The following is a 17448-nucleotide window of genomic DNA, read 5'->3' as shown; positions in this document are numbered from 1 at the left end:
ATTCATGGATTTAGGTCTTTACTGACCGAGCAAAGTGCCTAAATGGTTTTAGTCCATTTGTATCTAATTTTTGTAGGAGTCCAGGGTATGTTCAAGTAAAGCTAAATTTCTTATTTTACCCATTTTCTTGTGTCTATTATCATTTGTCACATAATCAGATTAACTTCATGCTAAATTCTAGAAAAGATTGATAATAATTGAATTATCCAAGTAACTTTTTCAATAATGGGTGACTAGTCGACTATCAAAATAGTCGTTAGTTGGAGCCCTAAATATCAATAGCGCAAATTTGGTAACACATTTCCAATTTTGTCAACGTAAAAGGCACATTGGTTTATATGGCTCACTTTCAAATTTCTTGGCCAATTTGGGGTTTTTGAGTGCGCCTCAATCCGAAAATACGGTTATCTCTACAGTTTGCTACAAATGTAACCAGCATGGCAAAAGATGCTTTCAAACAAGAGGTGGGCGCACATTTCAACGCCACCCCTCCTCTCCCACTGCCCCCTCCTCCCGCGGCTCTCCGGCGATCGTGTCGCTGTGGCGGCGGACAGAGTAGCGGCGCGGATGTAAGGCTCCGGACTGATGTCTCTGCCTAATATCAGGAATTTAAAGTGTCTCTCTCCGGTCATGTGCCAGTGTAAGGTCATCTGCAGCAACCGGACCCTGTCGCTTATGTTCGGGTGTAAGGTAAGGTGCAGAGAAACACCCCCCCACTGCTGGGAGGGAGCTTGTGCATGAGGCTCTTGACTGCTGGCTGCAACAAACGTTGTGCAATGTGGCGTTTTTAACAAACGCCTGCTCGCGAGCAAATATTTACGGCCGAGCGAGATCTAGCAGTTGTGGCTTCTCTAGTGTCCTAAAATGAATGAAATCACAATCTCCACAGTAGGCCGAGTCCTTCAGGGCTAAGCAGAGCTATTCATGCTGACTGGTCCACATTTAGGTTCGCATCATAAACAGAGGGGGACTGCACTGCATGTTCTTTTTTTTTTTGACCTTGGGAAATGCACTTTGTCTAGCCCAGAGCCACTTCAATATCCTTTATCACCAAGGGAGAGCCTTTAAGAGGTTTCATCTCGCCTTGGAATCAGATAAGCGGAACACTGCTCTTCGTTTATCATATGGCCCAATGAGGAATCTGAAGCAGACAGCTGCTTCGTATCTGCAACGATGAAGAACAGCCCATTATGTTTAGCTTTGGGTCTTTAAAGGAACAAATTAGAATTTGTATGCATGTCTAAAAAATGTTTGAATTAATTGCAATTTGACGGTGTGGTCTTTTTTTTGGTTGAAAAAAAGTTTTGTTTTTTTGTTCAAAGGCTAAAAGTGTACTGCAAAAAATGAAACAACAGATTTACTCATCCAGGTGACGTCAACTAATTCGCACATAACTGTTACTTTATTGGAACAAATCTTATATGACTGGATTTTAGCAATAATTGATAGAATGACTTAGTTTCAATAAGATTTTTTCCGTATTTAATACAAACAGAGTCCCCCCATAAACGCACGCATAAGAAAACATAATGATAGGATACATAAATTGATGTGGTTTTATTGTCATTTAGTGGGCTATGAATCACTTCCAAACACTAAATTAGGTTTGAATAAGATTCCTCTTATATCATGGTGTTTATGTATACATTCCTCCTAAATAGAAAGTATTTTTTTAACAGTGGGAAACATTCAAGACCGTTAAAGTTTCAGACAATGATAAATTAGATAAAACGGGATGTTTTTTTCTTTTATTGAAATAGCTGAAATCTTACAACATATTAAAGATATGAATCTAAATATTTTCTTTACAATATCCTTTGCATCACTAGTCTAAACTCAGTATTTGAATAATATTGTATTTTTGGAATGAGAAACAATGACCAAAATCCACCAGTTTTCAACCCATCTCCAGGGTACGGCCATTTTTCTGATTCCCTTGGATACGCAATTGTTGTTTATCTTTTGTTTTCTCATCCTTTTTCCCTAATGGCAACGGAAGCTGTTAGTAAACGTGTCCGAGAAGGCAAACCGTGCCCATTTAATCAGCACTGACATCTTGTAGGATATCACAGATGACGCCAGTTCAGACTCGGATGTTTTCGAGGTCCTGCTTTGCTCATTATGCATCTGGCAGCCCAAGTAGCCTTTAAGCAAATTGTGTCCGGCCTGCTGTGGTCCACTGGTGGGTTGTTATTGGTGTTACGTTATTGGACCAAGTCTTTTGTGATATGAACAACATATTGCAGCTTTTTGTTTTGTCCAGCTTTATTCTATTATGTACATTTGATCCGGATCCACACAATAACCCTAAAGAAGATCTTTTCCAGAGAGTCTACGGTTACTTACATAACAATTGTTGTTGCAGGACGCTGCTCAGTCATCTTATATTCAGGATCTTAATTAAAAGGGTCTTTCATGTGTCTTGAAGCATTCAAAAGTTCTTTAATGGCATCCCTTCTGCTTAATGCTCACTGATGGCTGCACTAAGTTTAATGAAGATGGACCGTCTTGTTGAAATGTGTCTTTAAAGATACAATACTGTGCGGCTTCTTTCCAAGAAGTGCTCGGATGGAGTTTAAACGGGGTATTAATGCATTTAACGATTTAAGGCTCGGACCAATGCGCCTCATCTCTTGAACGAGATCAATGAACGCCTCAATTTCAGGATCGATTTGGGTATCGCTTTACCGGTGGGAGAGTGACCTGGTGTCAGGCAAACAATGAAACAAGCAAGACTCACGAGGATTTGAATATCACAAGCTCTACATGAGTCATCGGAATCACATTTCACATCTTTGTATGGATCCGACCTATTTCCTCAAATCGAGTAGGGTTCGCTTCAACTCTGACAGCCTATAAAGTGGTGAGAAGAATGAGTGGCAGCGCATATTTACTGATGCAGTTTGTGTCTAAATCTTAACCGCGCTGGGTCACCTCTACTTTTTAAGCTTGTACTTTCCACTTCATTTGCGATCAAACGCCACAGCTGTTTTTACCAGCTTGAAGGAGCAAGTATCATTAGAGAAGTTAAAGAGAAATGCTTTTATTTTTAAAAAGAACTGCAGCCCTTTGAGACTTTTTGTTATTAAGGGCTATACAAATAAATTGAACTTGAATTGAGTAACGAAACCCTAAAATTAAAAGAATCTTCCGGGCCAGGGAATTGTCAGGTTCTCAGTTAAAACAAAAAAGGGGTTAAACCACTTTAATATTGTTGATCCAGGCCGGAAAAACAAACCAGATAGGAAGAAAATAACCAAATTTGGGTCAATAATAAACAGAACCACCATGTTTTTATTTGACTCTGTTTAGCACAAACAATTCCGAAAATTTGGTTATTTTGTTGGAAAACCACCTACAAAAGTGTGGTCATTTTGTACAAAACTTATTTACTTTTTTGTCTACTCAAAATACCAGGGTCAACAAGATAGTAGTTATTTTGTTTTTAAACTGCAAACATTTTATTTTTCACCTTAAAATATTGGGTAGGTTTTTTTTTGTTTTGTTTAAAACAACACCAAAACACATGGGTCATTTTTGACGAACAAAATATGAGTCAATTCGGATTAAAGCCTCCTTTAAACCATGTCATTTGTAGTATACAGACTTCAAGTATTGGGTTGTTTGGTTTGAAACAACAGAGACATTTGATCTGATCCAAGTAAACCTCTATTTCTGCCTAGTATTTTTACTGTGCTGTACTGAAGCAGCATACACTAATAGTGCCCTACCAGAGATTTTCAGACATAAAATCTAGTGATTGATTATTCAACTCTTTTCATTCGCCTATCATAAAAATACTAAGACGCCGTTGAAAGCAATTACAGAATGCTTGTTCTCAGCACGCCTGCACATTCAGCCCAGCAAGATTCCATGTTTCTTCACTTTGCGTTTTAATGTGCAAGGTGATTATCTATTAAGCTGCGTTCTCACTGACGCTTGAAGTGAACTTGTGACTCGCTTGTGTTTGTGCGTTGGCAGCCAATCAGAGCTTCTTATTATATGCATATTATTAAGTGCAGTGTGCTGACGTGGGATAAATCGGCTGGACGCATCAAGGCTCTTATGATTCTATCGGAGGCCAACAGAAGATCATGTTTGTTTTTGTTTTTTGAAGGAAATAATTAAGCTACACACTGAAACTGTATTGGTACAACCTACCCTGATTCATTGAGTATACAATGACAATATAGCATTATATATAAAATATTTATTTCAAAGGTTGAGTCAAAATAAAAAAATAAATAAAATAGAAACATTGCTAAAAAGTGTTAAGGAGTAAATGCTTTTGCAATGCCCTTAACATAAACATTTAATTTTATGCAATTAATATTTAGATTCATCAATTAATGTAAATACAGTTCAAACAGAAAATGTGTATCTTTTGGGAATAAAACCAAAAAAATCCCCAAATAAACGTTACACTCTACATGACCAGGACGTGTTTGTAAAGCAGATGTTTTCTCCTGCACTTATATGGAATAGTTGCCTTTTGTGCTCTACTTATCAGTACCTTCTGGAAAATGTTTGACTTTGCTTCTGTTTCTCTCTCTCTCGGTTTCCTGTTTCAAAATAAGGAAGCACAGATGCAAACATAGGTAAATCTCAGATCAGATCAACTACGATAATGCATTCATGTGGGTGCCATCAATGTTGCAAATAAATCAACTTGCATGAATCGGAAGTGAAGTCTAATAAATTTAACAAAAGGAATTTGGTGGAAATTTAATTGGTAGCAGACAAAAAGGTAGAAAATACAAAATTGAAAGAGAGTAGAGGAAACATTGTTTTCTTCATGTATTTTTGATCCTTCCCTATCCGCTCCACTGTTGAGTTGCGAACCTTCTGCTTCTGAAGAAGCTGAACTGGGAAAACATATTTTTGGGTTGTTACGTTGTACCTCTGAGAGTATTTTTTACAGGTTATATTAAAGTTTTAGGAGGAGAATCCAAATTCCATACTTCCCCTTAGGACACAAATACAGAAGACCCTGAGGATACAACATTAATCTGCTCTGAACTGGAGATCGCAAAGTGGAACTGCTGTGTAGCAGGGGATAGAAACTTATGGTAATGCAAAGCTAATGTGTTCCGAACCCCTTGTACCACAGATAAAAACATTAAAATAACATAGTAGTATTTAGTGCATAGTAAGTACTATCTATGTGTAACATGTGTGTATATGTTTGAATAACATTAAAAATATACATGGAAAGAAAAAAATTAAGGTTTATTAACTTTGTTATGACGTGACTTAAAGTGGTCGAGTGGAGTAGCGGGTGGATGCAGAGGTGCGTAGGAGATGTCGACAGCGTATTAAGAATTGAACTGATATTAAAGCTTCCCCTAGCGAGGATTGTTATTCCCTTAAAATATTTACTTTCTTAACTGCCTTCTCATTTAAAACAACAGTCCCAATCATCAAATGTTTACAGCCAAGCAATTCAGCGAGATGAGTGATTCGTGTGACTTTTTCGTATAACTTGTGAATCCCAAGATTTGTTTCCATGGTCATCAGCTTATATTTTATCTTGGGTCCCCCACAGCAAATGAACACGGCACAAAAAATACTGTGTTGAATCGCCAACTCGCAAAGTCTTTACGAAGCATACGAGAACAGGATGAAGAAAAATGTATTGTTGGAGGTAGTTTAGGTACTTCATGATGCTGTGATGCAAACCAATAGCAGACCAGCATTTTGTAATACGTCAACCAATAGCAAACAGTCATTTTAGAGAAGTAACTCTTAATATGATAAGAGAAGCAAAAAAAAAAAAGATCTTATTCCACACCGTGAAGAGTAAACATTGTAAGGCGAGGTCACTGTATTATAGTGGGTCTACTGTATATTACAATAAACACAGTAAAAGCCTTAGATTATCATTTGTGGTGCTGAAATTGTAAATTTGGTCGATTTATATCTACAACGTGTGCCCATTTTTTTTCACAAATGAAAAAGAATTTACATTATATGTGAACACAAAAATAACATCGAGTTGGCGTGAACACGTGTGTGACTGAATCCTTCGCTGGAGGATCAATTAAAAGTTGTGGTTGCACCAATATTACTAGTAGATTTAGTGTGGAGCCATGTATTGGGATTTCCATCTGAATCACGCATGTTGTCTCAACATGTGATGATGATGTATAACCTATTCCTGTCTTTTGTGTTTGTGGTTGATTACACATTAAAGGTCATTTGCTACCATCTGTTGGATTACTCAAGTGGGAGTGCAAGATGCTAATTTCACCTACAGCTGGCGATAACGTTGGAAAATGCTTTCATATTTTTTCTTTATCACCTTTGGAGTTCAATCCTCATTTTGCATAAGAAAAAGCTGAAGCTCATAAAACAGCCATTTTAGCAGCAGCTGTTTAAATTATGAATGATTATTTTGTGAGCCGTCGTGGAGGAGTTTTTCCCGTAGTAATGCATAAATGAGAAGCTTCTCTAAGGACTTTTAACATCTGCAGTCGAAGGATTAACAACAAATGACTTGCCTGAGATGGCAAGGTTGAATTTCCTTCACCTCATGCAACGTCATCTAAAAACTCAAGCTCGCTCCTTGAATTACAAACAAGGATGATGGAAGATAGCATTTGACATTTGCTCTACATTAAGTTAACTCAACCAACCATTAGGGGAACAGGCTGGTTCAGGCACTTCGCAAGAAATTATTATCTCAATACGTGCAGTATTACAGCGACCCTTTTTTTTCTTTTTTTTGTATGAATCGCAATTTTGCTATTTCCAAATTGCTAGTCCAATTTGGCAAAAACTAAATTCCTAATGAAATTTCTAGTCGAGACTAGTCGCATCATAAAAAAATATCTATAGATATGATTTCTAAATTTTTTAAAATGGTATACTGTAGTTAAGAACCATTATTATTTTTAGGCTCTAAAATTGATGACAACAACAAGTGACTCACTTAAAATTGTTGATAATTTAAAAAACAGCTTCCAAGCTAGGTTGATGGGAAATCTAAAAATATTTTCAGAGTGCATTAAAATCAAAATAACACAGATTAGGCTTCATACGCAACAAAAACGGTCAATTAATATTACTTATTTAAGCCAAAATTGACAATTTAGGTAATTTGTCAGTCCCAAATTGAAAAAATTACATAAGTACCAGGACATAAGTTTTACAATCGATTGCTTGACGTTTCATCGATTAGTTGTTGCAACACTATTTATTTCTAATATGAATAAAAGCACCTGAACATTCCTGGTGCAAATAACCTCCCAGAGACTGTGTGTAAATACTTTGGTTTTGTTTTGGTAATTATTTCTGTTGTTGAAATAAAAATAAAATCAGACTCCGTTTCTGCGAGAAAGGTAAAGTTATATATGAAATTAATAGTCTGTCCGAGAAAGGGTCTAATCAAAGCCTGAGACAAATGGGCATTTTATATATTATGTGTCAATAAATGTTTGTCAATGATGCACAAAGCATAGAATTAATGTGTCCACAATAAAAGTACCTTGAGTGCCAATCTAAGGTACAGTGTACAGAGAAGCAAGGCTTCATCTGCCACCTCCCCCACTAGTGGGACAGAAGGCAACGTGGCAGCGTGGCGGTTGGTCATGCAGGAAACGGGCAGCCACCAAAGTGCCTCAGGCCAGTTTATGTTGTGCCTTGTGCAATTTAATTGCTTTGTTAACGGGAGGGTTTTCTCAATACATCCAATATAGTGATGTAGACAAGGTGGTGTTCAATCGGGAGCTGCTGCTTGAAACAGAAAATCTTAAAATATACAAAATTATATTCCCTTTGTCCCCATTTTCCCCTTACTTGCTGTCTCAGTGAAATGCGATCCAGGGCCGGTGATGGCACCCCCCAGCCGTGGCACTGCAATCTCTGTTCTGCTCCGGTTGCTAGGCAGCCTGTCAGAGACGTGAAGCTCCTTTTACGCCTGCCTCCAAAAAAAGAAGCCACAGAGTTGGCTACCATCAGAAAATATTCAGTTGATGCTTCAGATTATTCTTTATTTTGTTTTTGCAATGGGCGCTCTCACTCATTCCCTTCTAAACATGCGCAGAAGGTGAGAAGTGTGTTTATGCACACAAATGCCAAGATACAGTATACAAGAGGACAATGTGCCTGCTCTTCACTGTGACACTGCCCACCTTTTGACGCTCATGTGATGGAAAACGCTGCGTGCAGATTATCTGTCATCACACCTCTAACAAAACCTAGCATGTGGCAAGCGTGGCGGCCAGGCCCACGCATGGGATAACCAGCAGGAAGTGGCGGGGTTAAGGTTACGGGGAAGAACATGCTCGATATCCAGAGAAGTGCCGCGTTAGTCATCGTGGCCATCGCATGCGCCCAACAGGTTGTGGGGGACCTCACCTTGCAAGATAAAAATGACTTTGAGACATCACATATAGCATGTGCTAGTCACCAAAATAGTTTACTTGATTTAGATATGATGTTTTGATAAATTTGCACAAGTGCTTACATTTCTTTTAAAAATATAACCTTATTGAACATCTTAGGAAATCCAAATGTCCCATCATGACATAATGTTGGTGACACACTTCTAAATTTGATATAGAGGCATCCCAAGGTCATGTGACAAGCAGCCACCTGATTGGATAACAAGCAAAAATGGAAGAAGAGCCAACTACAAATGGATAAGGATACTTTGTTTAGACAGGTAGTTGATTTTTGACTAGTACCGGTAACCTTATTATCATACACTGTAAAGCCTGGGAGGTGATCAGAAATATCATAAACCAATAATCCAGCAACATTTGCAGATTCAATGTTTTTTGTAAAGATATTGTCAATAAGTGTTGTCCTGTGTGAAGTAGTTCTACTAGGTCTTACAATAGTTGGGTATAAACTCATGCTGTACATTATGTTAATATAGTCATCGAATGTTTTATGGTTGTTTGGATTCATCATGTCAATGTTGAAATCTCCACAGATGAATAGTGTTTTGTTGCGTACAGCTGAATGTTTTTCAGCCCAATTTGTGAAACTCTCTAGACTTGAGTCCAGTGATCTGTATACAAAATAATATTTCTCCTTTTTCCGAATATAGTTTTTAATGATAAGCATTCAAGTAAGTCATTGTTTGCCAATGACATGTTTCATATCATTTTAAATTTGAATCTCTTGTGCACTTATATAGCGACTCCTCCACCAATTTAGTTTGATGTATTTATATGGTTTAAATTATAGTTATTTAATTTATTCGACTCTCTGTTCCTCATCGAACCAGATTTCGGAAACTGCCATAAAGCTAAATGGATCCTTAAACTGCAGCAAGTATTCTGTCATTGCTCCAAAATTTGCATATATATTTCGACTATTCAGGTGAATCATTGAGAACTTCCTTCCAGATTTAAGAGTACTATTATATTCATTTCCGGTATAATACTTGCAATTATGTGGGATAGATATTAGGAACTGGCTGTCTGGGTCTAATAGATCATCCAGTCCTAAATTATTATAGACAGTGTGCTCAATGCCATCATTATCATAGTCCGTTATTTGAGTTGTGTCGCTATCAGTTGGAGTTGTTGATGAATAGGTACTTTTAGTCATTTTCAGTCCTTATCGTAAGTTGATTGTAGTTGATGGAAGGTTTTGTGTAATCCATTTCAACAGTTGTGTAATATGAATATTTGTTCATACCTTAAAGTTTGGTTAACGATAATCCTTGATACTGTTCAGTCCCTTAATGTTCCTGATGATTAACACTTAGGCATGCTCTGCTGATACGTTTGATTTAATACAAATCCTACAGTTTGTGGTCCATGTGTCTTGACTTTTTTCCTGCTTTTTTGAGTATCGTGCTTTAACGAGAATATACGCATTTTGTTCTGTCAAGTGGTTACTTATGAAGACGTTCGAGCTTTTCCGCTTCCCTTCTTGTTTAAATGGTGCAATTTTGTATTTTCTGCTGGCCAACCTCATGATGATCGCTGGTTCGGCGCTGTCATTTTTCCGAGGCAGAGGGTGACATGCCTCTTTGTTGTCACAGTCCACTTCAATCCCCTTGGACTGGAGGAAGGCAGTCACCTGATGCTCCACGGAGCTTGTCTCCGGTTTACCGGATTGAACCTAGTTGACGGCGGGGTTTGATGTTGAGCCCGGTCATGATCAGATCTGTAATCCTTGTGTACTGCTCCAACTTTGCTCTCCAGGTGTACCAGCCGCTAGTCTTTATCGGCCTTCTGGATCCGTAGAGCTCTGGCCTGCTCCATGAGATAACAGGTTGGCTTTCTGCTGGAGTTTGACATCCACAATTTCCGCCGCTAAAAACTGCAGCGCCTTTTTAATTTCATCGCTTTTCTCAGCCACCAGTGCCTTTTAAGGACCCACCTCAGTGTCCGTCAACGCAAATGCTTCCCGGACGTGGCCTGCCCAATACATACTGGACAGTACCAACATCTGCACTACAATAGGCTTCGCTAACGCATATTTAGTTTGACATGGAGGAAATTTTCATGGAATCCATTTGGTCTCCGACCCATACGTACCCATGAAAAGAGCCATATATGGCTTGCGAGCCATAGGTTTCAGACCCAAATCATTTCTTTCTTCCCCTTTAACGTCGCTTACGTCAAACTCATAGTCACTTTTCGCCTGGTCTCTTGCTAACTCAAATTTTTTTTTCTGCTTTTTGGCTGCATATTACACTATTCACAGCTTGTAATCTGCAGGATATGATTTTATTTTCGGTGCCATTTGGTTCAGTCTTCTCATTTGTTTTCATAAATTACCGGTGTTGTGGGGAAAATGTCCCTCAGCGTGTAACTCCTGCGGCTTAGTGTAAAAAAACACGTGAAATTATATATAATAATTAAAAAGTAAAGTTTAATGATATAATAATGTGTTAATAATTTCACAAATCAGTCTCACCAGAGTAAAAGTCACGTGACCTTGAATTAAACATCCTTAGGAAATTGAAACGTCACATCATGGCGCCATTTTGGTGACAAGTGTACTTAATTATATCTACTCGATACAGTACTGCATTTATCTACTTCATGTAAGTAAGACTCACAGATACATATATTTTTCTCCTTTTTTATGTCTCTGAACAATCAGATACTACGCTGTTTTTTTTCCCACGTTTGCGGTTTTCCAACCAAAAAAAAACTAGCTTCGGGCACAGCTGTTTAATTGAAACCTTGACATTTCCACCACACCATGAAAACTAAACCAAACACGTATATAAACGAATAAAAATGTAAAGTCATTAAAAACTATTATAAATACCTTGGCTATGGGCTAATATCTACTTCCAGTCGTCTTCCAGCAGCTAGTGACTAAGTAAGAATGTTATGTTAGCCGCTAACTTCTAAAATTGAATGAATATCCTAAGGTAGGAAATACACGATGCGTACCTTTCAAAATAAAAGTAAAAAAGGAAACGCCTTGTAATGAAATTATAATATATTATTTTTGGGTACCGATATCTGTATAGTACTGTAGCCCTTCTGATAATTTCACTATATACAGAAGATCCCCAGCCTAGTTATTTTTCTTTTGGGAGGAGTTATGAAGCATATATAATGATAAAGAAACAACAATGTCTTCATCTCAGTATCCACTAGGCTACATTACTCGTTTTGAGGAGCTAATTTGAATTTTAAAGAACTCTTGGTAAAACCAATTGCTATGAGTTCTATGAGTATTGACTACCTGAATACTTGTATGAGATTGGGAAAAAAGCTTTAAAGGGACAGCGTTTATTATTTAGCAAATCTCAGTGGTAAAAAAGGGCATTAAAAAACAACATTGATATAAATATTAAGCAAACGTACATGAAGTATCATACAAATCCCCATATAAACCGTACAAAGTACTTAAAACTACTCCCCGGTCGAGAAATGATCAATAATTTTGCATAACATTAGCCTCACATTAAGGGAGCTGCCATATTTGTCTCCCATCTTGCTGCTACGAGTACACAATAACCTCAAACAGGCTGGGGAGAAAAATAGAAGTAAAACTGAGCATTTTTGTCACTTTGAGGCTCCGTAGTTTTTATTCCTTATTGTGCTTTTTAGCACTCATCTTTGGTTGCGCTACACAATACAGAGATGTCTAGCGGAGAATAATATACACTGTCCCTTTAACTAATCTCACTACCTAAATTGTGACATGATACCTGACTACCTGCCAATTTATACGTTTCCTTGTATTTTATGCTTTTTTTTTATCATTTCAAATGCCGTACGTCGTATATCAATCTTTGTACTTGAATTTTATGTTTGAACTGTTTTTTTTGTTGTTGGACCAATTCTGACAAGCTCTATTCGGAGATCGTATTGGTCACTGGTAGCAGACAACAACATCGTCGTAGATTCCTAATATTGTGGCGGTATACTACATAGTATGTCTTGCTGTGAGTAAATAGGTGCCATATTGTGTTTGTAAGGTTTTTTAGTGTTTAATAAGGGGAGTTGCAATCATTTATTAGGAGAGCAATCAGCTGAGGTCGACAGGTATGGAATACAGAGGCATTGATCGGTTAAAATCTCTATTTCCTTTAGGTGGATGTTCTCATCTCTGTCATATGTTACAATGATTTGTTGTATATTAAAAAAATGATATGAATTTATTGTGCCGTATTTTCTGGACTATAAGGCGCACCTAAAAACCCCAGTTTAGAAATCTGAAAGTACGCCTTATAACTTGTTGCGCCTTGAATACGGGGGACAAGATTGAATAAGCACACATGCGTGACTGTAAAACGTTTTTGTCAGGACCAGAACGGAAACAGGACCCAGTTGCATAACGTTTACCACAAGTTTTATTGAAGGAAAGAGGAAGGGCTGCGTCCACGATCCGGTGTTCGCTGGACGCGGGAAGCAAGTCGCTCTCCTACTCGGATTGTGATCCGAACATGGAAGTGGATCTTCCGTAGCGAGCGATGGCGGTGTAAGGGACTGGAAAACTGGTCAGTAGCCGGGACTGGAAGAGCAAAGCGTGGTCGAGGTCGGAAACGAGTCGTAAGCCAGAACGGGAGAGTAGACGTAGTCGGTATCAAATATGGGTCGTAAGCCGGGACGGGAGAGCAGACGTGGTCGGGATCAAAACAGGTCGTAACAAACGGGAGCAAAAACGGGACAGGTGGGAGTCGGGGTCGAAAAAGGCTTGCCTAATACACAGAGGTTCGCAGACAGACTGACAACAGAGGACTGACAGGCCTGGGATTAAATGGAGACAGGGAGCCAATCAGAACCTGCAGCGGTTGGCGCCAAATGAGCGGGCACAGGTGATTCACATCGGTAATCATGACAGTTTTAAATACAAGATTTGACTGTATATGCATTTGAGATATGATTGCGCAATGATTGATCAAATCAATAAACTTCACTTCTATACATTTCTAAACATTGTGTGCAACAGGAGTCAAACCCGAGGAGTGACGATGAGAGATCTGACACTTTAACATCAGTGGTACAGACGACATACGACAAAACATTAGAGCTGATCTCATCATCACACTATTTTTACTGTGCCAGGAATATTGATTTGCATAGTGCATTCCGAACAGTCTCTCCACTTCTTCACCAACAAATGTTAAAGAATAGAGGAAACAGAAGAGTGTCACGACCAAAACTAAGGGTAGAACCAATCGCGTAATGTTTCTCACAAGTTTATTGAGGTATAGAGGAAAGGCAGCGCCAGCGATCCTGTGCTCACTGGACGCGGGAAGCAAGCCGCTCACAGAATTGGAACGTGTTCCGAATGCGGAAGTGGATCTTCTGGAGCGGGAGATCGTAGCGTAATAGCCAGAAAAACAGGTCGTTGAACGGGAGATCAGAACGTGGTCAGGTTAAAAAAAACGGGTCGTTAGCCGGGACGGGAGATCAAAACCTGGTCGGGGTCAAAAAACGGGTTGTAGCCGGAGGCAAACGGGGAAATCAGGAACGGATGGGTGAAAAACGGGACCGACGGGAGTCAAAGTAAAAAAATGCTTGCCTTGTGAAAACAGAGGTTCGCTGATGAACTGACAACAGGCGAGTGAAAGGACTGAGCTTAAATAGGACTGGGAACCAATCAGGTAGCCAGCAACAGCTACCTTATTCTTTTGTGGAAACCCATCCAGGTTGGAGCTCGTATTAATTCCCTGCCTTTTTAAATCTGTTTTTCTGCAGAAGTACAGGTATCAGGATGAGGAGACGCCCCCCTTGGAGCACAGTCCTGCACACCTGGCTCCAGGGAAAAGTGCCGAAATGCTGCACATGAGCGACAAGAACCTCGCCGCCATGGAGGCCATCCATGGCTACACACCGCACACGCATATCTCTCCAGTCAAGGTGAGGACAACATGCAGCGGCTTACGCTTGTTGTCGTTGTCTTTGATCAATATCTAATACTATTACCAGAGCTCTTGCCGGTCAGCACTTGTGGGCCGTGGATTGTGCAGCATAAGCAAAAGCAGTTCTTCACTCAAGCGCTTGTGTTTTACAGCAGACCTCGTTTTTTTTCATGCATCAAATGTAAACACTGTAATTCCTCGTTTGTCGCGGGGTGGCGTTCCAAAGAAGGTCAAAATTAGCAAACATTTTGTTTCTCTGTTTATTAAATACTTTATGATACATTGAAACCAAAGAACAAGCTCAATTTACAGGCATTTGTTTGACAAGTAAGAGTACTGTACTTTAGAAACACTTTTTTTTTCAAAATAATTTCTGTACTGGCAAACAATAATTTTAAAAATAATCTGCCTGCTTTATGGCACTACTGATTCCGAAATGGGGTGGAATGTCAGGATTACAGATGTGAATCACCTGTTCCCACTCATTTGGCGCCAACCGCTGTGGGCTTTGATTGGCTCCCTGTCCCTATTTAAACCCAGTCCTGTCACTCTCCGGTTGTCAGTCCGTCTGCAAACCTCAGTGTATACTAGGCAAGGCTTTTTCGACCCCGTCTCCCACCTGTCCCTTTTTTGCTCCCATTTTTCACCGGCTACGACCTGTTTTAATCATGACCACGTCCGCTCTCCCGTCCCGGGTTACAACCTCTTTTTGTCCCCGACTACGTCTACGCTCCCATTCTGGCTTACGACTCGTTTCCGACCCAGACCACGCTTTGCTCTCCAGTCCCGGCTACCGACCAGTTTTCCCGTCCCTGAGACAGCCATCGCTCGCTACAGATGATCCACTTCCCTGTTAGGATCACAGTCCGAATCCGAGAGCGACTTGCTTCCCACGTCCAGCGAACACAGGATCGTCGGTGCAGCCCTTCCTCTTTCTTTCAATAAAACTTGTGGAAAACGTCACACAATTGGGTCCTGTTTCCGTTCTGGTCCTGACATGGAAATCTTTTCAGGACAACACTCTTTTACTTCAGACGATATTTTCTCGTCATCATGTGGATGTTTTCGAAAAACAAAAATGTGGGAGCGAGCAAAGCAAATTTTTCTCGCCTTTTTACCGGGCTGTGTGACTTTTTTGCTGTTTGGTCCACCAAAAAATGAAATGTACTAGGCGGCTGCGATCAATTATGACCGATCACATATTGCTGCACACTTTTGCTGTAACCGTATTACTGCCTCAAACACATGGCCTGCCACACTATTTTAAGTGGACGGAAAACAATGCTGAGAGAAGCAAAAGACAAAGCTGTATCCTGTCAAACAATGACTTACAGTTTTAAATATGTCCCCTGGATGTCGCCAAAGCCAGGCGCCACTCGCACAGCACCCACTGTAGCTGTATATGCTGACTACCATTAATCAATCAGAGAACATTGAGGAAACTAAATCAGATGTTATTTTACCAAAAATAAAAGTCACAGACTCGCTGTTTGGGGTAATACAAAATAAAGTCAATAGCGAAAAAGCACCATGGGGTATTTGTAGAAGTTTATAAAAGCATTATCAAAGTTCCCATATACAGATACACATTTTCATAAAAAAGATTAATATAAAAAAAAGTATTTTATTTTTTTAAATCAATCATTTAAATTAGTTTCCCCGAGATACTGTAGATAAACTTTAGTGGAAATTAATTGAACTGTTGTTTTTGTCAAGAACCAAAACAGGATCAGGACCCAAACACGTGACGTTCTCACACAAGCCTTTTATTTTACGGGAAATGGGGACTCATGCACATTAGACAGTGGTCTGGTGTGGAAAGCCAGAGACCGACAAGATAGATTCCAATTGCCCGAGTAGATATCGGACAGATGGGGTCGATACAGGACAGCACGGGACAGACGACGGGATAGATAATGAAAATAAACAGGACAAACAAGACCGGAACGAAAACTCGAAAGAATAATAAACAGGACAAAAATAGACGGGCACGAAACTAGAAACCGATATTAAACAGGACAAAACTAAACGGGAACAATACTGGACTGGAACCAACAGGAAAACAGGACCGAGTCAGAACCCACGTCTTGTGGGGCCGAGGTTCGTTGACGGACTGACCAAGTAAGAGAGAGCACACTGAGCTTAAAAAGACGGAAAGCCAATCTGTTAATGAGCCGCAGCTGGGACCACACGGGTGGGGCCAATTGGGCGCCATGGCAACCGTGCCAGTTTTGCTATTTTTTTCAATTATCATTTTTACAAATTTACAACAACGAGATACATTACAAGGTATCAAATCTGAGGGAAGGAAAAATGTATATATTGAGATGAAAAACAACTCAATAATCGTTTATGATTATGTCTTACGTCCCTGAATCATAATTTAACTGGATACAGTGAGGGATTACTGTCTTTACATTACCTTCAGTATACCTTCAAATTTTTGTGCATGGCCATGGCTAACTTTTCATTTTCCTCCAAAGGAAACACCTCCAAGTTGACATTCTTCTTTATGGAAATTTCCTTTTGTGGAAAACTTGGAACTGCGGCTACAAATAAACAACCACACACCAAAGCTAACTAACATCAATAGAAACACCATCACCTGTCACTTCTGCACCTTCTTTGTGTACACACAGAACTTGCAAATTAAAGCGAGGGTACATTGTAATTCTCACTTTATAATCGTGTTGCACACCTTGAGCAGCTTTTCAGCATCCCCTTTTCCGCAGGGAGGGGTTATCTAAGTTCCTCGGTTGGGATTTAGGTGTCACCGAGGAGGAGATACTGTATGTCCGTGTCTTTTTAATGAGCGTTGGAAAAGACCGAGATGCCGAGTTGTGCCCACTCTAATATAATTCGAGTAGCGCTGAGTTTGCGCTGAGGTGGTCATGGAGCTTTTGTCCTGCGGGGTGCTTTGAGGTCTTTGAGCAATGTGAAATAACGGGCAATAGGAAGCGAAGTACCACAGCAGCTCATTAGTGGACACGTTGCATCCGACTACAGTATGCTTATAATGGCATTTTAATGAGTGTCACGTATATGCGCTAGCATAGATCAGGGAGAAGGGTCAAAATGCTCCTGCTGAATCTTTTAAAATGGACTAAAAACTTAAAATCGAATCCCAAAAGTAGGGTAACTCAGTGGTTGTG

The 17448-nt window shown here is 39.6% G+C and overlaps 2 protein-coding genes across 10 annotated transcripts in view; one reads left to right on the top strand and one right to left on the bottom strand.

Moving 5' to 3' along the window:
- LOC148349076 (uncharacterized) overlaps nt 1–11375 on the bottom strand; it is a 42351-nt gene extending 30976 nt beyond the window's left edge. For 7 of the 9 annotated variants that reach the window (XR_015847239.1, XM_088320836.1, XM_088320838.1 and 4 more), the window contains exons 1-4: nt 11242–11375; nt 9929–10214; nt 7798–7918; nt 4514–4562 (exon numbers count right to left, since the gene is read on the bottom strand). Coding sequence is in view for 6 of the 9 variants with exons in the window: in XM_088320836.1 (XP_088176962.1) it covers nt 4514–4562; nt 7798–7918; nt 9929–9933 (175 nt within the window). In the remaining 3 variants the exon portion in view is untranslated. Of the gene's footprint in view, nt 1–4513; nt 4563–7797; nt 7923–9928; nt 10215–11241 lie in introns of all 9 variants that reach the window. The other 2 variants (XR_015847240.1, XR_015847241.1) reach the window with 2 other exon arrangements.
- The window catches only part of LOC148349075 (disks large homolog 4-like), a 73258-nt gene that overhangs the window by 31122 nt on the left and 24688 nt on the right, over nt 1–17448 (top strand). Inside the window, exon 2 of the mRNA XM_088321665.1 lies at nt 14133–14294. Coding sequence (XP_088177791.1) covers nt 14133–14294 — 162 coding nt within the window. The remainder of the gene's footprint in view (nt 1–14132; nt 14295–17448) is intronic.

Source organism: Urocampus carinirostris, chromosome 17 (genome assembly GCF_059441175.1).
Source record: "Urocampus carinirostris isolate Australia breed hairy pipefish chromosome 17, RoL_Ucar_1.0, whole genome shotgun sequence".
Taxonomy (NCBI): domain Eukaryota; kingdom Metazoa; phylum Chordata; class Actinopteri; order Syngnathiformes; family Syngnathidae; genus Urocampus; species Urocampus carinirostris.
This window is presented reverse-complemented; position numbering and strand designations above follow the sequence as displayed.